At 41.1% G+C, this 21,738-nt stretch overlaps 1 protein-coding gene across 17 annotated transcripts in view; it reads left to right on the plus strand.

The window, feature by feature from the left end:
* Nucleotides 1–21,261, plus strand: part of DUSP16 (dual specificity phosphatase 16) — a 68,551-nt gene extending 47,290 nt beyond the window's left edge. For all 17 annotated transcript variants that reach the window (XM_069806866.1, XM_069806861.1, XM_069806873.1 and 14 more), the window contains 4 exons: nucleotides 5,383–5,546; nucleotides 12,427–12,586; nucleotides 13,283–13,406; nucleotides 17,050–21,261. In XM_069806866.1, the coding sequence (XP_069662967.1) occupies nucleotides 5,383–5,546; nucleotides 12,427–12,586; nucleotides 13,283–13,406; nucleotides 17,050–18,226 (1,625 nt within the window). In that variant the 3' untranslated portion in view covers nucleotides 18,227–21,261. The remainder of the gene's footprint in view (nucleotides 1–5,382; nucleotides 5,547–12,426; nucleotides 12,587–13,282; nucleotides 13,407–17,049) is intronic.
* Nucleotides 21,262–21,738: the final 477 nt, after the last annotated feature.

The following is a 21,738-nucleotide window of genomic DNA, read 5'->3' on the forward strand; positions in this document are numbered from 1 at the left end:
GGTAGCTCTTCCCAAACCAGTAACATTTCTCTGGCTATCATTTGTTGCCACCTGATCCCATCTTCTCTCCCTCTCCTCTTCCTGCTGCTAGCAAAGTCGTTGGGAGTTTTATTTATACGAGGATTTATGCAGTGAATCTGTAAGAAAGAATAACTTTTACTGTGGAATTTTGCTGAAACTTTTTAATCCCTTCTGGGTTTGGCCCTATTTTGTTTCCTGAGTTGGCTGAGAAGGGAGCCGAAACTTCTGATACCAAGATTCATTTAACGATCATACCTTTACGATCACAATCGTAGTTAGGAAACGGTAATGTCTTGATCAAAGGAAAGTCTGTAGTCACCACTTTGCAGAACCATAGCAACAGAGTAATTGAGTCGTTTGCCGGATCTTGCCAAATTTCTGCTAATGGATGTGGAGGCTTGTAAGGAAGAAACGCAGGCTTTACTATAAAGACCTAGGAGGTGTTGGGTTGTCTGCCACACGCATGAGGGCTTAGGCTGCAAAACCACTGACGGCTTTTGGCACCTTAACATGGTTTTGTAAAAACTCTTGCGTGAGTTGCAGCCACAAGAAGTGAACAGAACAAGTCAGCACTGGAATGCGGTACAGTACTGCTGTTCGTTAAAGATGCTGCAGCCAGGGGATGCTTGCCACTCGGTTAAAACTGAAGTAATTTCACTGGTCTGTTTATTTTAACAAGCTACCTAAGCAAGAGCTGAGTTGCCTTGGGACAGTTACAGAACTTTGCAGTCTCCTGATGGATAATCTAAAATTAGAGCCAAATTTAATTAATTGATTTTTGTCTCAGAAACATAAGGGACAACCAGTTGAATGTCACAGTTTACCACTGCTACTTTGATATATTTGCTTTCATGTTAGAAAGTATACTGGATGATAAAAGTCTGAAATGACTGTCTCATATTGCTTTAATTTGCTCCCGTAATGATGGAAGTCATCATCCCCAAAGATTTTTTCCTTCAGACTTGGGTAGGGCCTGTTACTCAAGTAAGAGAGACTTAAGAGTACTGTTAGCTACTTGCTACCAGCCAGAGGATACGATGACTTACATATGTGCAGTCATGACAGAAGCAACAAGCAACTGTCTATTTAAAACTGAAGAAGGAGATGCATTGTGCTGCTTATCGTGCTTGCCCATCAAGGTTTTCAGATGTGGTGGAACTATTCTGTGAGTGGTGATGTAAGAGTCTTCCATTTAATTCATTGATATCAGAAGAAGTAGAGTGAAAAACTTCAAAAGCCTCCAGGGAGGTGGGGGAGATCTTTTTAAACACAAGCAAAATTTTATAGATATATGTATAATACATAAAAGTTACTCCCTTTCCTCCTTCCTCTGTCCATAACATGCAAATAGACAAGAAGTGGTTTCATCCTGTGGAATGTCAAGAGAGCTGTTTCAGCTGAGCATCACCATCAAGAAAACAGAAAACCTGTATGGTTCATAGCTATTTAGGAGAGAATATTTTGGAGTTGTTTGTCAGCCATCTTATTTCCAGGGCCCAGTTACATTATTAAGGACTTCAGTGAAACTTTAGTAACCCAGTAGCTCTGTTAATGACCTGCAGATATTTTTTCCCCACAGTTTAAACATGCTTTTGTGATTGATTTATTATTTGCAGAGGCTGGAGTAGTGGTGGGAGAAGGGGTGTTGTTTAGAAACTAGCTCCAGAAGAAAAGTGTATTTTCTCTTATTAAAACAAACTGCACAGTGCTGCCAATAGCCCTATTCCAACTGAGGTAGGTAAGGAGATTTAAAGACAAAATTTGCGTTGATGCAAAGGTCATCCTCAAATTATGGAAATTGAAACTAAATCCATCCCATCTTTCTTTTAAGGCTCAATTTTCTTTTCTGCATTCCCACCTGTAGGCTAAATTCATTCTTCAAAATGTTTAAAGTTTGTTTTTTTGAAGACAGTCTGCTTCATTTACAGCAGAAGTATACAGGTAGCCTGAGTGCGTAAAGCACTTTTCTCTTAAGAGGTTCCTCATGTAGACTGTACGTACACTTCAGCTTTGGGGACTCATGGGGGCCATAATCTGCGTTAGAAAAGAGAGACACTTGAAATAAGTACCTTTTTTCTACACATCTTTATGTGCTGGGTTTTTTTAATATATCTATATATTTTTAAAAATAGATAATTTTGTAAGTTAATGCAAGCAAATAGTGATGAGTGCAGTTCCTTAGAATAGAAGTTAGTCTCATAATGACACAACCGCTCAGTGATCATACGCATGGATGCTGTTCCAGATCCCTGATACTATGTTTGTTGCACTAGAAGAAATCTGTAGTTTAGCAGGATGCATATACGAGACTGTTTTGTTGGTATGGGTTTTGTTTGTTTGTGGGGTTTTTTTAAAACAATTTTTCAACATATGCTGATCTAGAATGTGTTTTTCCTATTGGGAGTGCCATAAATCAAAGCCAGATTTGTTGAAAAGCTACTAACTTTTTGAAATGGTTCTAGAAGATGGCAGGGAAGATAGATTAATATTTGAAACAAGTCACCGATTTCGTGCTTTTTCAAGTAATTTCACTACTGATACTAATACCAGCTTAGAATACATTCAAAGGAAATGAGGGCTCACTTGGGAGCATGTGTAAAAATAGGTAATAAAATGTCAGACTTACCCGATTTGAGAGTTTTGTCGCTGTAATTCATGTTGTAAAGATACTGAAGCAACATGTTACTAGAGTAGAAAGAAGAAACATGACTTTGAAAGGATGAATGTCCCAGAGGAAGTGTTGAAGCATCTAATCTTGAATCACTTCAAATTGGCCTTGACAGAGCCCTAGGATAAAAATAAAATTAAAAATTGCTCTTACACTTATGATGACAGAGTGTGGGTTCCATCTGCCAAAATCTCAGGTTTTTTTGCATATTAGCTTCTTGCTTAATTTCTTGTTGCAGTGTTCATAAAAAAGTGAGAGGTAGGTAGTTGGGAAAATTCTTTTTTTGTTGTTGTTGAACTTTGCCCATGTAGTCTCTTGCAAAGAAAGCACAGATGTAAAATCTTTTATTTGCTTGTGCTGCTTCTTTGTAAGGAAGAAGAGTCAATTCTCTATTTCCAGCTGTGTCAGAGAGAGGATCCAGAAAGCAGCCAACAAGCTTTCCAAGAAATAAAGAATAAGCAAATGAAACCAAAGACCGATACTTGATTTCCCCTTCTTCCCCCAATCTCTCAAGGAACTGCTGGGCACCGTATCTTACATTAAATTTAATCTGAGAGGCATATAATGCCTATAAATTCAAGGATTGCTTCCTATAACAGAGGGGAAAACGTTATGCCATACAGAAGAAAATTAAGCAAGTATGAAAGAGAATTGTTTTGCAAACTCCTTCTGTCATTTGACTGAGACATTGAACAAGCAGCATTTGTGCTCCTGAACACACAGGGAGGTTGTAAAGCAAGGAGGAGGAATCCCAGCTAATAGGAATAGAAAATGTCAGAGCCTAACCTTTACTGTGTCCCTAGCCTAGGTCCTCTGGGGTATGGCTCTGTGATGGGCAGTGCCTTGGCTTAGTATCCCCCCTGCCCGTCCCATACAGTCCAACCTCGCGCTCATATTCTCCTGATGAGCATTGTCATGGTTGTCTAAAATCACTTGCCTAAGAAAATAGACAAGTGATTTTGGGGATTTTTTTTGTAAGTCAGAAGACTGAACAGGAATCACTGTTCATAAAACTTTTGTGCTGAAATCTGCTTGCTGGCTTTTTTGTTTATCAGATGAAATGGGCTGTTACACACGTGGCTATTACTTCGTTTTTTTTCTATATTTACTAAAGATACAGATTTTAAAATCCAAAGAATAGGCATAATTCAGGCAATGGTAATGCAAGCCTTGACAAAACAGTACATTATCTTACTCCTGAATAATTTTAATTCACATCTTCAAACTGTAGTAATAGTGAACATAGCATTTGGCAGACTTAGCATGTTAATACTTCACTTCTGTGATGATAAAAAGGTACCTCATTCTGAACAGGTTATAATTAAGCTTCCTTCAGTTAAAATTCTGCTTGCCTCTGTGCTGTAATGTAGGGAAATAGCTGGGGACTTTCACTATAGTTTGTGACTTTCACCCTTACTGGTTGGCTGTTAAATGGTGAAAACAGTCAAAAAAAGCCTATAACATACTTTAAGCATTTAAGCAGCTGCCTCCAGTTCTTCTTCAGACTAGTTTGTGAAGATAAAGTATGAGAACGAGCTGAGCTTGGGGTTTAGCTCGGCTTGGAAAAAGCTAGCTAGCTTTTCTGAGAACATGTTTAGTCAAAGTCTAAGTTTGTTGCAGGAGGTTTCTTTGGTTTTGTTTTCTAACTGTGGCTAAGGCCAGTTGGACCACAGTTAGTGGCACAGATTTATAATGCAGCCCTTGTGATGGGAGGGAAGCTGGGAACTAGCTGAGCAAGAAAAAGAAATAGAGCTTGAGCTGGGTTGTATCTATTTGTCTCTAGAGCAGTCTCAGCCTCACCTTTTATTCCCTTAATGTTCCATAGCAGCTGTGCCATGCTGCTGGTGAAACAGCCAGGGAGCATTTTTGATGGCCACTGGGATTTTAGGTGGATTTAAATGTGTTACCAGTCATTCCACTCTAGTTTTCCTGAGTGGCTTAATGCAGTGGTGGGAAACAGTAATGAAAATGTTCTGGAGCCATAATAGGGATGGCATGTAATAACTGGTGCAGATGAAGAACCAGCTAGCAGTAAAGGGAGGAGACTTGTGGTGAGCTGCATGGGAAGTCCATGGCTGGGTGAAGCCTTCCCCTGAGATGGAGAAGCCTTGGCTTGGTGTGGTTTTGAAAGGTGAAATCTCTTCCAGTGTGTTGGATGAAATGTATTAATTACGGAGCAGCACAGAAAATAATAATGCAGGATTTTAAAAGCAAACATTAATAACCACATATTGATGCTTTTACCAAATTGAGTAAACATGACTTTTTCTTAATTAAGTCTAATTATAGACCTAATGCAGGAGCAGGAGGTGTTTAGAAAACAGCTTGCAGGGGCAGAGAGGAAAAGCTGTGTGCGCTTTTGGTGTGGTGGGTGTTGTGGCTGGTTTTTTCAAGTCTCCTTTCCCCATATCACTAAGAATGGGAAAAAGCATCGAAAACTTCTGAGGAATGGAGAGAGAGAGAAATAAATGTTCCAGGCAGAGCGGGAATACACAGGCAGGCCTTGCCTGCTGCAAGTACACAGTCATGGGACCTCTGGAAGAGGCACGCGTACAGTTCCTCTGTTAAGGCTTTCCTACTGCCCCTTAATGCCTCCCCATCTCCTGCAACAAATGCCGCTTTCTGAGAACTGGAACGGGCACCAATGCCTACAACACTGCATGTGTATTAAATACATACTGTTCCTCTCACAGGTGGATTTGCTGAGTTCTCCAGCTCTTTCCCCGGTCTCTGTGAAGGAAAATCCACGCTCATCCCTACTTGCATTTCTCAACCCTGCCTACCTGTCTCCAACATTGGCCCCACCAGAATCCTGCCTCATCTCTATCTTGGGTGTCAGCGGGATGTCCTCAACAAGGTGAGTGTTCTGGGCGTCATGTTGTTTACTTGGATGAGTATATAATCTCCGTGTGTCTTCATCCATGCTTCTATCATGCTGCATCATTACAGCTATAAAACACCTAAAGTAGATACAGATAATAGCTGTCTGTGCATAAGCCATGGAAAGCTATGTGACAACTAACGATACACAGACCACATAATTAATTCATGTGTCATGTAATATGAAACTCAGTCTCCTTTCTCCTTCATGTTGGAGAAGACAATATGGTACCTTCCTAGGGAACCTGCCAACCAACAGGAAACTTACCAAATCTGCCATTACAGCAGGTCAGATATTTTCCTGTGTATAGCTCTGACTGGTTTGTTTTGGCAGGTCTTGGATGTTAACACAGTTGTATCAGTGGTTACAGTAGGACAAAGGAAGATTGTCTGTTTTTTAGTATATCCTTCAAGTGCTGGAAAAAATAGCACTTAAATACCATGAATTGTGTAATGAGGGACTACTGCAAACAAATTTTTATACATGTAATAAAATGTTCAGATCTGGATAATCAGTGGGGTCATTTAAAACGAGCTTTTATGGTAGCACTGCACTAAAACTTTCACTGTTTCTAAATACATGTGCGTTTAATAATTTCTGTTCCTAAAGAATAGCCCAGGATATTTTGGTATACTTAAAATAGTCAGCAAAGTCATCAAATATAGCACTTGTAGGGTGCTGCACTATCAGATGTCTAAAAGAGCTTGTCTCAAATTGCTACAGTTCTATATTCCTATGTATATCCACAGATGTTTGCCTCCATGAGATCAACTCATATTGCTTACAATCTACATCTTGGGTCCCTTCACAAGGGAATTTTTATCACTTCTGCTGCATGTGCCCTTTTGCCTCCCATGTTATCTGACAGTCCTATTCATTAGTTGAATCTCCAACAGCTTTTATAAGCTGGCATTAAATACATGGATGGGGGAGAGGGGAGGAGTGCTTTGCCCTAGCATATTGCCTTAATTATGTGCAAGGCTTATGTGTATGGTTTTTATCCATGTATAAAGCTTAAGGCAGGAAATATCCTAATAGTGCTATAATTGGATCAAGTTCATATGCTTTGACCATTATCATATTTTTCACTGGTTTCTTCTACTTTCACTCCATCCCAGTCTGGCCATTAATAGGCTATTTTTAGATTTTGCACAATTGTTTTAAGGGGATTTTTGACACACAAGCAATCATGTAGAAGGTAATTGTGCTTTAATAGAGTGCACAGAAAGATCTTTTATATGGAGAATAGTCAGCAGTCATTGTATTTACTCTGTCCTTTAAAATCTTCCGTGCCTTTACTGCCAGGTAGCAAGTCAGCAATTCAAACTTGATTCACTTATGACGGATGTCAAAGCAGCTTATTACTTTTCCTACTACAAAAGTAATTTGTGGTCCCCAGACAAAAGACAGCAGGAACCAAGTAATTAAAAAAAAACAAACAAAAAAACCCAACAACAAACCTCCTTGCTTTCAGTGGTAGAGTATTAGAAAGATGCTTTTACGCTTTTTGTTTCAATGTGTGAATGGCAAGTGCTATCCTAGGTCACAGTGGGAGTGAGGGGGCAACCTGTTCTCCTCATTCTCCTCCAGGGCCAGGGATGTGCTACTTCGTTTGGGATGTGTCTGGAACTCCAGTGCTGTGGCTCTTAAGTGGTGAATAATCCCAGAGGGATGAAAGAGGCTGTTCCCTTTCCTTGCAGTAAATTGGTGCCTGTGAATAGGTGTTGGGCCCAGGCACAGTATGTGTGCCTCACCAGGAAAGGAATCCAAGTGGTAGCAGCACTCAGGAATTTCATTATAGGGCTGGAGGAGGCTAAAACCGCAGTTACTACTGGTGAGCCCTGAGTGTGGCAGAGCCATCTACAGAAAGAATTTAGACCTGGTGGTGGCTCTCTTGCCTATTATCTACAATCTTATTTCATGTTATTTCAGCACTTGTTGAAGGAAGCCCTGCAGCTGCAGATACTTTAAAATTAACGTAAGGCCTCCAGGAGTTGGTCAGATTTGTACTTCCTCACATACTGTTGGGAGTTACAATTGAGGATTACTGTTTCCCATTTTGTTTGGAGAACCACAAAAATGACAGCATACGATCCACAGAAAGTTCAGTGAGTTCTTACTGCCTGGTGTCATCCTTGATAGTCAATCTTTTGGCAGTTCTTCCATTGATGACTAAATTAACCTCTTAGATTTCTTACCCATTTTAGGACAAATACACATCCTATGATTTCAGATCTACTTGGGTTTTGTACCTTTTTCCTCTTACTTTGAACAAACGCAGGCAATGCTTTATTCTGAGCATGTTGTTTGTTCACTGCACTAAAGTAGACCTTAGTGTTGGTAGCTTATCTTACCTCTTCAGTTTCAGTGACTGCCTGTGGAAAATTCAAAATAGTTTCCATCTTAATATTATTACCTTTATTAACCTAAAGAAGCTGTAGGAACCAATTACGATGTCTACCTCTTAAAATCCAGTCAGCATTTTCCCAACTATTGGCAACTCCCAGTTTCCTGGGTTTAATCAGTTTCTTGATTCAACCAAAAGTTAGCAGTAGCTAGACATCAGCGTGTTAGAAATGTGAACAACAGATCTCTGCTGCTGTCCCTTCAACACGCTTCGCTTCTGGGGAAGCCTGGATCCTACGCAGGGATATTGGGGAGAGCAAGGAGGATGACACTTACTACATTGAGCGCCCAGAAATACCAATACATGGTAAGAAAGCTGAGAAGTGAAGGAACGTTCAAAAGAGGAGGGCAAGAAACAAAAACCAGGGATAAGTAGCAAAGTTCTGTCTCTGTTAGGACAGTTCAGGAAGCTGGTAAGTGGTTAAGTTTGCATGCTCTGGTTTAATGGCCTTGCTGGTTTGTTGGCTACTGGGGACAAGAAGTCAGCTTTCTGTTAAGATTAGGGGTTTTTTTATTCAAGTCCAGATTTTTTAAAAATAATTTCCTGAAAAATTCTAGTAGGATTCCCAAAACTATTAAGGTGTAGTTGATTGACCTTATTTTTGCCTTCAGATGCTATCTGTGAGTTCCTATGATTCCTTCCACTGACATACTGATTTCTCTAAAATTAAAATGTATCAAAAATATCTGCAGAAAGAACTCTTAATCTGCACTACTGTTCAACCTGATGATTAAAAGATGTTTTGTCAAGATGAGCTTATCTTTTCAGGATCTTTATAAGCTTATCTCTGAGTGCATGGGTAGGGAAGTGCTTATCTTGTTACAGGACAGTCTGTATTCATGACCTTTTAAGAATACTAACGCTATTTGCCATTAATACCTCTGCTGATAACGCTTTATTTATGAAAGAGATGCCAACACAAATGCTTGGTTTGTGTCCTTTAGCAAAATTAATGATTAATTCAGAAAAGTCTTAGGAGCTTTTTTTTTATTTTTGCTTTACAGATTTCTTTCTAAATGCTTAATTCTGAAAATGTTCATAATATTTTTTTGCAGTGTCAAAATACTAAAAACCTCTTAAAAGGTCTTCTTAAAAGTTCTAACGAAAAGTTTGTTTCAGTTTTTGGGTCTCAGTGTGATATATTGGTGGTATTGCAAGAGGGTACTTACTTTTACAGATCTTTGTCGCTCTTTGTGAAAGAGAGGCAAACTAAATTCTAACCTACACGGGAGTGATAGTGTCCTTTCTGAAAGTTAGTGTAACAGCGAACTGATCTGTGTTGTGGTTATGGGCCTGAATGAGCCCCCTGCTTACATCCCATGTTTTGTACCAGCATTTAAAGTGTAAAACTTTCTGCTTTGCTACTTACATAACTATTCTCTTTCTTTTCTTCCAGACCTGGATTTTATTTCCTGGAACAAAATAACATTTTAAGGTGCCATTAATTTTCAGATTAAACAAGTCATAAAATGTAAATAAGCTGACAAAAGAGCATTTACCTTCTTTTCACAAAGTTGTTAGTATTAGGATTTCTGGATCTTCCTCCCATCGTAATTCACTTCTTCCTCTTGGGTGCCTTACAATGAAGGCACTGTTATGGTTATTATATTGGAGCGTGTTGCACAGGGAATGATTGATACTTCAGAACAGAAGGAAGCATAACTTTTTTCTTTAGCCTTCGTCTCAAAGACAAGCACTAACACATTTTTGGGTGTTTTTTTGGCTCGGAGACTTCAGACTTGGCGTCTGCAGCCTTCTCGTTCTCATTTGAATAATCAATTCCACATCAAAAACCTTGCATAACTGTGGAATTGTGATGGTGGGACTGTGCAGCCCACCAGTGTTCATGCTTTAAAAAAAATAAATAAGGTTTTCTATTCTTCTTCTAAATTCATCAGCATGGTAGCACCCTTTAGCTGTACTCTGAACAAACATGCATCATGGCAGTCCATTTGTTAGTGATACCTTCATCGCCTCTCTCCTTTAGACATGATAAAGTTCATGACGCCGCATGTACATTTGTACCTGCTATTTCAGTTTTTCTTCACTCCCCTTTAAGCAGTTACAATAGTAGGTGAGCTGGTTTGGGGGCAGTATTTCAACATAGTGATCTAAAGCAGATATTTATTTTATGGAAGTTGATGCTGAAGAGCTTGGGATCCTGGAAGGGGGAAGCTGTGTAGGCCAGGACAGCAAGGCAGAGATGCTGGGAGCGGGGGTCTCGCTTGCACACAGAAGATACCACAGGTCTAGTGGTAGCTAGTCCCCTGTGCCAAGAACCGCATTCCCAATACCTTCCCTCTCTGGATGACTCCAAATATTCCCCTACTTCCTTACAGCGCTCCTGCTTTTAAACTGTAGGTAGGTCTGTCGGTGTATGAGAGCTAAATATAGTAAAGGAAGGTGCGACGGAGTCGGCTATGAAAGGCACGCAGGGCTGAAGGGAAGCTTGCTGGTTGAGTTGGGGAGACGGGAAGGAAGGGAGGGGGGGAAATCGGTGACATTGGAATTTGTTGTCATTGATGAAAAGCTGAGCTTTACTAGGAGCGTGATGTAGGAGACTTGCAGGGCAAGAAGCAGTAAGGCTGAGAACTTATTTTGACACATCAAGCCTTTTTTTTTTTTTTTCACTATTGCTGCAAATTATATTTCTGATGATTTGCTTTGCGAGTAATTGGTCATCTCCTATTCCCCTTGGATGGGTACGTTTATGATATAATGTATGTTCATCAGGTTAAGGTGCCTACGCCTTCAGGCACCTCTGAATGTGCTGATGTGAGGGACTTTCATCCAAAGTTTGGAGAAGCTGCTTGTTTTGCTCCAGGCAACAAAATTCAGCTTGCTAGCAGAAATTCATGTAAATTCCCTGTTTACAACCATTACTGGCTGGACTTTATGCATTTGCCTCTGCAAATGACTGATGTAGATTCCATTCTCCCCTGCAGTCCTTTGTTCTCACTGAACATTTAATTTATGCATGCATATATATGTGTGTGTTCATCCCTTCTACACACACACTGTAACATACGTGTGGTGTACCTGTGTACTCAACATCACTTGTTCAAACCAGAGCAGTCTAAATAATAAGACAAGAGTTCTGGCTAAATAGCCATATCCCTGTTTCTCCTCACTAAAGCATCTTTATGCTTGCAGAAAAAATACACATGGGGAAGAAGCGACCATTTGGCTTCATGACTGTATTTTCATACTGGTAGATCTCCAGTTGAAATCTGCAGTGTAAGAATTCATTCTTGCTACTGCTCCCATGGATTGACATAACTTTTCTTTTTTATATAATTGGTATAAAAGCAAAAGGATTAAAACCAGATTTTTGTTGGCCTTTTTTACGTTTCAGTTTAGTTTCAGACATTAGTTTCCATAGAAATCTGGCCAAAAGCTCCCCAATGTTTGTATTCAGTGTAACTACTGTCCAAGCATAGTATTGCATGTCACTTACTGCCAAATCGTATCTGAACCAGAAAAGTTGTTTGATCAGTAGTACTCCAACCTGCTTAATTGCTTGGCTGTGTCAAGATGCTTACTTGCAGGAGACTGGATGGGTTTGGTAGAGCCATCCCTAGTTTTCTAGTACTAGTATCACATGTTCTGGCACTAAGGTACCTACTACCTCAGATACTACTTTGCAGAACAGAGTATGGCAAGGTGCAGAAGAGTCTTTTTTTTTAATTTATTTATTTGCAGTCATGAAAATTGACTTATTTAAAAAGCCCAGTTGACTTATAGGTTGAGTCTCTTTGCTTGTTCCTGTGACAATCTTTGACATGCAAGAGAACTAAAGACTGAAAACTGAAATATGAACAACTAAATCATAAACCACAAAGCAGAACTATAAAACTGCAGTTAATGCTGTGTGAAAATTGTCTAATTCAAGGTCTTCAGTCAGCTCTTACTCAGCTCTTTCCCTCAAGGTTTTGAGTGAATTTTGCATGTTGCCTTAGAAACAAGGAAGTCCTGGACACTTGATGAGGTGACTGCAGGAAACATCCATTTCATTTCATATTTCTCACCAATATCGGTTATGGGGCAACCTCAGTCTTAGATATGTGGTCCGGAAAACACATATTCAGGTCAGCAAACTACACGTGGGAAATGTTTGGTTATGTTGCCAGCTTGCACAGTGAGAATTTAAACCAAAGTAGCAAAAAATCTCTTGGAAGTGGTGCTTCATAGTAGCAGAAGGTATTCTACCATTATTTCTGTTCTTTGTTAACCTTGTTTTTATGGGCTCTGCGGTTCATGTGTTAGTTGGACACACTGGATATCTTATTAAAAGTTGAAGAATTAAAAGCTGAGTTGTCTTTTTCACAAAAGAATGCCCCTAATACAGCTAGAGCAGTTCCAACACGAATTTCAGTTTGGTTTTTAGCTTTGTAATGTGCCAAAGGTACCATCTGACTTCTCTAGGCTTAATCTTTCTCCATTTCCTAGGAGCTGATGCAGCAGAATGATATTGGCTACGTACTGAACGCCAGCAATACTTGTCCAAAGCCTGATTTTATTCCAGAATCCCATTTCCTGAGAGTGCCTGTGAACGACAGCTTTTGTGAGAAAATTTTGCCTTGGTTGGATAAATCAGTTGATTTTATAGGTGAGAAGAAAATTTAAATTCTCTCTCTCAAACAGTTTCTGGATTCCTTTGTGTGTCTGCCTTGCTGTTTTGGCTGGAGAAGACCCGAGTGCTTTCTGGGTGGTATGAAAATACCCTAAGGATCTACATACATGATCACCATCACTTTATAAACACAGAAGCAAAATAACATAGGGAGATTCTGCCACTGCATGTTCCAGCACTTATGGAACAAAGACACTTTTTAAGAGCACAACTCTACTTTCTGGCAACCTAGTAGATGCCTGATACATGTCTGCAGAGAGCGAATTAGAAAATTAGACATATGGATCCTGTCTTTAGCTTTGAGAAGTGAGCTAGCCAAATTTGAACTGGCTAAATTGTTCCATCATGAATGCTTGCTTTTTACTTGCTCATAAAATTAGAAACAATCACCTTTCCCAGACATCTAAATAGGGTTGTTTATGTGCGTATTAAAAAGCGGTATGCTGTAACTGCAGTATGTTTCCTGTGTGTAGTCGCATGCTTTTTCTATACTCAATGCTATACAGTGCTAGAGAAAATAAGTGATTTTTGTTTAAAGCTTCCATGAGATTTGCAATTAGCAGTTAATTTGGAAGTTTGGAACAATTTTAAATAAAATTGCTTTCTTTGCAAACTTTTCATCATGGTATAATGCTGCCGAGTTTGACACTTGCCAATTTCTTTGCTATGTAGAAAAAGCAAAAGCATCAAATGGCCGTGTGTTAGTGCACTGTTTAGCTGGAATATCTCGCTCTGCCACAATTGCTATTGCATATATCATGAAGAGAATGGATATGTCCTTAGATGAAGCTTACAGGTAAGGAGAAAATTTCCCTTTATACTAATTCTTGTGCCTGTTGGCTTGTTTTTAAGGTGAATGATAAAAGATTGTATGACCAAGGGTAGAAGCTGACATGTTATTTTGTCTGATAGTTCCCTGGCCTCTGCACACTCTTCTTTTAAATGTAGGCTTCCTCCATAACCAAATTAATGGTGTTGTGTAGACATCACACAGCTACTATTAATTGCCCACCTGCAAAATGCTGATGTTGGTCTTTGCTCCAAGTAGGCAAATACATGGAATTTAAACTGCTTATTAAATGTGTGTGTATGTACAGACACATACACACACAGCTACAGCACGCTTATAACAGTATCTTGTAAGTCAGTAAGAGAATGGAATGGATAGGGTTAAAGAGACATGCTTATGACAAATGCTAGGCTGCATCTGTTGACTGCAGTTTGGTATTTGGTAATGCTCTCAAAGAACTGCCTGCAGGTGAAATGTCTAGGAATTAAGAAAGCTTCTTCATTGCTACTAAAGTCAACCAAAAACTCTGGGAGAAAGTATTTTGAAGTATCAGCTCTTTGTGTCATTAGGGAATTTTTGTGGAGACCCTCTTCCCTCCCCTGCTTTTAATCTTTCAAATACCATTTTTTCTGTATTTGGATTGTGAACACTTTACTACACTCCAGGTGGCTTGGTTGCAGTTTACCATGACTTCTGTATTTCATTTAACAAAGTGCTTTGTTGTGTTGTACAGAAAATGGTTTTCTTTTTGATGGGCTTTATAGGCTAACTGGCACAGCTGACACGTCGCTGTAACACGCGTTGTGCAGAGGCAATTTGAACAATTGCGCTGGAGCCAGGTGGAGAGGAGCACCTTCAAAATCACTAGTGTGTTTGCTACCACCGTCTCTAAAACACCGATAAGGATGGAGAGATGAACATTTGATATTCCGTTGTGGAGCATGATTTCCCTGGGGCATTTTCTTTTAAGCTGATGAACATAATTATGTATGCAGTGAAAAAATTGCGTGTAAGAGGTGCTTGAACTACAACCAGCTCCCATTACCTTTGGAAATTTTCCACAGTTTCTTACTAGAGCCTGCTGACAGTTTGGTGTTGTGCAGTAATTTCAACATGTATGGTGAAACAGGTTTGGTTAGGAGGCATAGCTGAAAACTCACAGTTATAGAGGTATAGACAATACGGATGAATTAGTGGAAGTGGATGGATACTGTGCAAGGTATGAACTTGAGTCACTAAAAAAACCTGTCTGGTCTCAGGCTGTAGTGGTCTGGAGGTTAGAGCTGTAGAGTACTAAACACTTCTAAAATGCACATGCTTCAGGGAACTTCTAAAGTGCTGCTGCTAAATTCTTCCATGAAATCTCTGCATTAAATTCTAGTTCATTTCTTAACCAGAAGTGTGAATTGAGTGTGAAGGATTAATCATCCTAGCTCTTGTTCGGTATCTACAGTGCAAAGAGAAAAACTACTGTGAAATTTAGATTATATTTTGCTATATTTCCTTTGATACGGCTTAGTGAGAACCGTCTGCAGCACATTTCACTCATTGGTTTGTGATCTCTTGTTGGCAAAGCTTGAAAGAAAAATACTTTTCCCTGAGTTAATGGAAGTCATTAGATAAAATGTTTGTCTGACACTACTACAGAAATAAAAAGGTGACACTGTTACTTGAAGTGAAAGATGTGAGGAAATAAATGTTTTTCATCTTTTCTTTTGTATAATGGACTATATACAGGGGAAATAAACATCAGAACTAAATGTTATGCATGTTTTCCAATTGGAAAAAAAGAGTGTGCAATTTTAAATGAAAAAGTTTGCAAAGCCTTAACACTTGTCAGGGGGATCCAGTAGACTTTCTTGTACCCTTTTCATTTTTTAAAAAGCTAGTTTTAAATTTAGGACTGCGATGAGGAGAAAGTGGAAGGAAGAGAGTTTTGGAGAGGCTAGCAGAACACAGGCCAGAAATCGCAGTGTTTACCATAAGGATCTTGCTTTCAGTAACTAACCCATATAACAAGTACAACTAGCTTTGAGTGGAAAAAAACGAATGAAGACTGTGGGAATTCTTGTGTGCGAGCTGCTCACACTGGAATAAAAGCCCCCAAATGAAATGCTAAGAGATCAAGCTAAAGAATCTCTCCAGAGGAGACTTACTAGTTTTCTCCATTTGACAGTGTTTTACACTTCATGGTGGAAGCTTCCACTATCAGTTTGTGCAATGTGATATTCCAGGTTATCATGTCAGCTCAGCTATTCCTACTACTGTTTATTGTTTGGCAACTTGAAAAAAAACATAATACAAAAATGCAAGTTTTGTTTGATATTTTTCATGTGCTTGCCTGCTTTTGTGCTAGTGTGTACACATACACACAAGTACACCTTTGAGTTTTTCTCATGCTGTTTTTAATGACTGCACAGTCACCTTCTGTACACATGCCCAGAGAGATTTTATTTTTCATAATATTTGATTTTCCCAGTGATCCATTATATGTGTGTTTGTACTAGATTTAGCTTTTCAAGGTTTCTTCCCTTGTTAATTCCCTTGTCATCTGGTTTATCATAGTTCCAGGAATGTTTTTTTAAAAAAAAACCAAAAACAAACAAGAGGAGGAAGGATTTGGGCAGCTTTCTGTTTTACAGCCTGTAAAAAGTAGAGAGTACTTATTTAGCTATATTGCAGATCAGACAGGTAGGAAGTATGCTTTTGTATTTAACTTTGAAGTATATGACATAACTTACAATACTTACGTTTTTCATACCTTTAGAGTCCTGATTTGGGAAAACATTTTAAGTATGCATTGCACCTTCTTCATGTTCAACTGAGTATGTATGTGCATGCTTAGATTGGCACACGTTTGCAAGTCAGGCTGCTTCCTACAGGACTCAAAAATAGGTTAACTCTTGTAGTGATTTGGTAATACTGTTGCCCTTTACTGCTGAACACCTACAGGGCCTGAGAGAGCATTTTTGTTTTAATGCTGCATTTGCTCCTTTCTGTTGTTCTTTTTGATGATCATATCGGTGGTCAATACCAGCATATGGTAGAAATCACTGACATTTACTGTATAAGGTCAGCATATATCAGAGCTCTTTGTCTTGCCTGACAAAGATAAACAGGGTAGGAAGCGTTCACTGCAGTAACAGCAGCATGAGAGAGGTGAAACATGCGATTTCATCCCTTTGAATGGTGGGGAAGGTGGTGGGGAAGGTGGTCTGCTTTCTGCAGCGCAGGGGAGTCCAGGGTCTCTCGGCTAGAGCTCTGATGCTGTTCACGCAGAACTTGAGCAGCTCTTAACTCCAGTCAGAAACCGAGGTAGCAGAGATCCCACTAGTAAAGTAAAATAAGAAAAATTATTCACTCAAACCTTGTTGTGGACATCATAAAGAGGTAAAAAAAAAAAAAAGCAGCTTGCTTTTCCCTTTTTTAGCCACCTTTAAGTAAGCTACAGAAAGAATTGAGAGCATCCAGCATTATCTTGTTTAAAAGCTGCCTTTTTATTTTTTTTTCATCCGTGTTTCATGACTGAACCTCAGTCCTGACAAGTTAAATTAGGCTGTTACATTTACAACAATCACTCTAGTGTTATCTCAGGTCTGAGCAGCAGGTCCTTAAATTAATTCTTGGTTTGTTTGTCCCCTCTTTCCAGATTTGTGAAAGAAAAAAGGCCAACCATTTCTCCCAACTTCAACTTTCTGGGCCAGCTTTTGGACTTTGAGAAAAAGATCAAGAACCAGAGTGCTCAGCCCGGACATATCAGTAAGCTGAAACTTCTGCATTTGGAAAAAAGCAGCGAGCACGTGCTCGTCCCAGAAGGTGGGCAGAGCAGCCTCTCCGCTAACCAGCTCTGCATTACTGCTACCTCTGAGATCGTGGAACAGAAGCCGACGGACTGCGGCACTGCACCGTGCGGGCACTTGTCCCCTCTGGAAGATGGCCCACTGGTACAGGGCATAAACGGACTGCACGTCTCCCTAGATAAGGTGGAAGACAGCAACCGGCTGAAGCGCTCCTTTTCTCTGGATATCAAATCTGTATCCTACTCAGCAAGTAGCAACTGTGTGACTGCATCAGTTCAGGGCTTTGCCTCCTCCGAAGACACCCTGGAATACTACAAACACACGACTGCTTTAGAGGGCAGCAGCAAGTTGTGTCAGTTCTCCCCTGTTCAGGAGGTCTCGGAGCAGACCCCAGAAACCAGCCCTGACAAAGAGGAAGCAAACCCTCCCAAGAAACCCCAGAACCCCTGGCAGCTGGAGAGCCAGAGCAAACGGCAACACCTGGGGAGAGCCAGCAGCAGTGCCACCACTCAACGGTCGCTCCTGTACCCCCTCCACCGGAGCGGGAGCATGGAAGACAACTACCGAACGAACTTCTTGTTTGGTCTCTCCACCAGCCAGCAGCATTTGGCGAAGTCGGCTGCTGGGCTGGGCCTCAAAGGCTGGCACTCGGACATCTTGGCTCCCCAGACATCGGCTACGTCCCTTACCAACAGCTGGTATTTTGCAGCCGAGTCCTCGCATTTCTACTCTGCCTCCGCCATCTACGGGAACAGCGCTGCTTACTCTGCCTACAGCTGTAGTCAGCTGCCCACGGGCTGCGACCAAGCCTGTGCTGTGCGCAGGAGGGCGAAGCAGGGTGATCGAGGTGACTCCAGGCGGAGCTGGCATGAGGAAAGCTCTTTCGAAAAGCAGTTTAAGCGCAGAAGCTGCCAGATGGAGTTTGGGGAGAGCATCATGTCGGACAACAGATCCAGAGAAGAACTGGGGAAAGTAGGCAGTCAGTCGAGCTTTTCAGGCAGCATGGAAATCATTGAAGTGTCTTGAGGGGCAGCAGGCTTGTGTGACTATCGGAGTTGCTTCCCCCTCCAGGCTGCTCCCTCAGCGTTTGAGAGGTCCCTGTGAATCTGAAAAGAACAAACTTCCTGTAAAAAAAAGGGGGAGGGAGGGAAGAAAAGCAAGGCTTCAAGTGTGAACACAGTGACTAGATTATGGCAAAGAAATGACAAGTGAGCATCTGCCCGAGGAGACCAGGTGTACCGCTGGGTTTTTCTCCTCCCCTTTCCTGGAGAAGGGCAGAACATTTCAAAGATCTTTCCCTGACAGAGGAAGCAATTATATGCAATGGATTGCACGTCCTTTCAGTGGCTTTTAATAAGGAAGCTCTCTTGGTATCAAACCCTTTCTCTGGTTCCACTGAAGCATGCTACTACCCATCAAAGCTAGTTTTGTTCTCCCCTCCTCATGCCCCATGTCCTCACCAGTGCACCTTAGCCCTGACACTGAGCCAACCTCTGGAGGGAGACCTTTTTCTCGTAAGAAAGGAGACCGGGAGCGATTCCAAAGGATGTAGGGACTGGTTACAGCAAGGCTGGTCTGAACAGACAGTTCAGACAAATGTAAATACTGGTGTAACTATTGTTCTAATGGATAGGCTTTAGGTGATTCACTAGAGAGCTGCTTCAGAGAAAAAAAAAAAAACAAAAAACCCAGTACCTCAAAAATATAAAAAATAAACTAGGGCTTTATGGCTGCCAGATGCTGGTAGTCAGTTCATAAGCAATGTGAACAAGTAACGACTAGCCACGTTTGATTATTTTTTTTTTTTAAAAGCTGTCTACGCACAAGTGTTTCAGTTGGCTCAGCAGCAATTCTTAAAAAAGACAAATGAACCATATCTATGACTGTTTCTGCCAGTCTTTATGAAACATAAAATAAGCAGTATTTGTATTTTTGATAGTAAGCTGGCTTCTGGGAGAGGGGTAGCTGCTTTGGCTTCTAAGCTATATGGAGTGGTTAATACTTAGGGTTACATGCAAGAGAAGTGGCTGGTACAATACTGCACCATCCTTTTCATGCCAATTGACAATTCAATAGGTGGCTCTTGAGGCTTTTTGTTTTGTTTTGTTTTTTTAAAGCTAAAAATGAGTTGGGATGGGCTTTTGTCCTTAACTGAGCAGTACCATTAAGGAACTGCTTATCATATATGGTTCCAGTCATGTGTGGGCTGGGGGTAATTCAGGTGGATGTTTTTCCATCCCAACATCCTCACCCAAACCATGGGGACTTGGAGAGAGAAGCTTCTCAATAGTTTTGCTGACTTCATCTGAGAAAGAGAAGTCTGGCTGGCTGTCCAAGGAAAACAGAAGGGGACCTCCAGCATCCCATCTCATAGTGACAGAAAGGGGGTTAGAGAAGAGACAGCTTTAGTGGGAAGCCTGCTCACCTCCCCCACTCACAGCTCCTAAGGAACTCGATACTGGCCATCGAGCATCCCAGCGTAGGGTCATGGTTTCCCAGTGTGCCCACGCGTGATTTGGCTGTGACACTTGTAGCCAAGCTCCTGCTGGCCAGTTCCGCACCCTCACCGCCCCAGGGGAACACGTCAGCTCAGGGAGGTGTCACTTCCCTGCTGCCAGCGCGAGTGTTTTACGGGAGATCGGGCACAGCCCTTCTTGTGTTGTTTTTGACAGAGAACCAGCTGCTTCCCCTCCAGCTCGCCACTCGTGCGGTACCTTGGCTGCCACTGCTCAAATTATTTTATGTGCGCGCATTGTTGCAAGAGGTAGAGTAAAGCTTCATCCTTCCTGCTCCCACGGGAGCTGTGCGCGTGTTATCTCGGTCTTCCCCAGCACCCCTCAGAACAAGAGAACGTGTGTGTCAGCAGGGGTGGGGAACTATATTGTTTTGTCCCGTTTCAGTGCAGGCAGCTGAAAATTGTAAATCACATGTAACAAATACTTACGCCTGTCCAACAGCTTTAAAAAAAATTCATCAGCAGCAAACTGAAGCCCTAATTCAAGTCAGCAGCTTGGGTTATGTTTGGTTTTTTTACTGTAAGTTTAGCTTGTTTGTGACTCAAATCTCAGGTTTTACTATATTGAAAAGTGGAAAAGATTTTTGTCATTGTTTTGTTTTGTGGCTAGGATGTGACTTTAATTTCCTACAGCGGACTGTTGAAAATAGCACTGAAAGCTACAGCATTGATTAACTTGATCCTCAAAAGTGCAAAAGGCACAGCGAGGGAGCACCAGGAGTAACTGAACCCAGAGGCTGTGTTCGTGCCGTGTGTATGAGATGCTGGAAGAAGGGGTAGTCCGGGCAAGGGATAGGTTTACACCACGCTGGAAAGCATGTCAGGTCTTGGCTATTCATTAAACATACTGCCACTTGTCTCTGTTTACTGATCAAGTGAAAGCAATTACATTACAGCTATTTTCAGGTATATACACACACTGAGTGTGTATACATGCTATGTAAATGGTTTAGCAGTGCTCCTCTCAGCCAGATTTCAGTAAAAGCCCATGTCTTTGATTTAAATCAGTTAATGGGGGTTAACACAAATCAGTCCCTAGAGCCAGAAGAATCTTCCTGTCTTTTGTGCTCCTTCACACACGTGTGTTCACCCCTTCTCTCTATACATACAAATGTGTTTGTTTGGGTTTTGTTTGATTAATCGCCTTCTGAGGAACTGAAATCAGGCCTTCTGGCTCCTCATGATTTCCAATACACTATAGTCTCTGAATGAATCAAAGCTGTAGGCTCAGTATTTTTAGGGGACGGGTTCCTGTACGAGGAAGCCTTAACCCCATGTCCTGCACAGGGTGCTGCCCTGTCTCCTATCTGAACTAGCGTCCTGTACCTGAACAATGCTGGAAATGGTTTGTAGAAGTTTGGAAAGCGAAGTGGAGGATGTGAGGGGGGAAATGTGTACATGTTCAATATGAATATAATGTTCTTTGGTGTATGGCAAGCTGTTTAAATGGTTCGGAGAGATGTGAGTTTCTCATCTTGTTGTGTCATGAGCATTACCTGTATGTTATGATGAAATAAAATCAGAAATGGTACCTGTTTATATAGAACGGCTGAGGAAGGAGCCTGCGTGCCTCTGGCCACGGAGCGTGCATTACCCGCCTGCAGTATGACCTGCTCCCCAGCACCCAGGACTAGCAGGGGGCTCGTCCTTATCGTACGTGTCCTTCTCTGCGGATGCGTGCCTGTTAATGAATGACACAGATGGGGTAGCTTTGGATCGCTTGCCGCAAGCAGCGGTGATTTTACAGCACTGCTAACAGTTTAGGCCTCTTACCTCTTCACCCCACTTCTGCTCCCTTCAACAGCAACAGTGGGAATTCTCTGTGTTAACACCTTACGACATCTGATACTGTTGTGGGTAAACCTTTCCCAAGGCAGCTGTGCTAGCCTTTCTGAAGCAAGTATTTCAAATTGATTGTTACCTAGAATGAACCCCATGCTTTTTTCTTGCCTCCCCTATTTCTTATTTGAAGAAGAATTTAATTACTTGTTTAAATACTTGTTTTCACTGATTCTGCCAGTCC

The sequence above is a fragment of the Haliaeetus albicilla genome, chromosome 19, assembly GCF_947461875.1.
Source record: "Haliaeetus albicilla chromosome 19, bHalAlb1.1, whole genome shotgun sequence".
In the NCBI taxonomy this organism is placed as follows: domain Eukaryota; kingdom Metazoa; phylum Chordata; class Aves; order Accipitriformes; family Accipitridae; genus Haliaeetus; species Haliaeetus albicilla.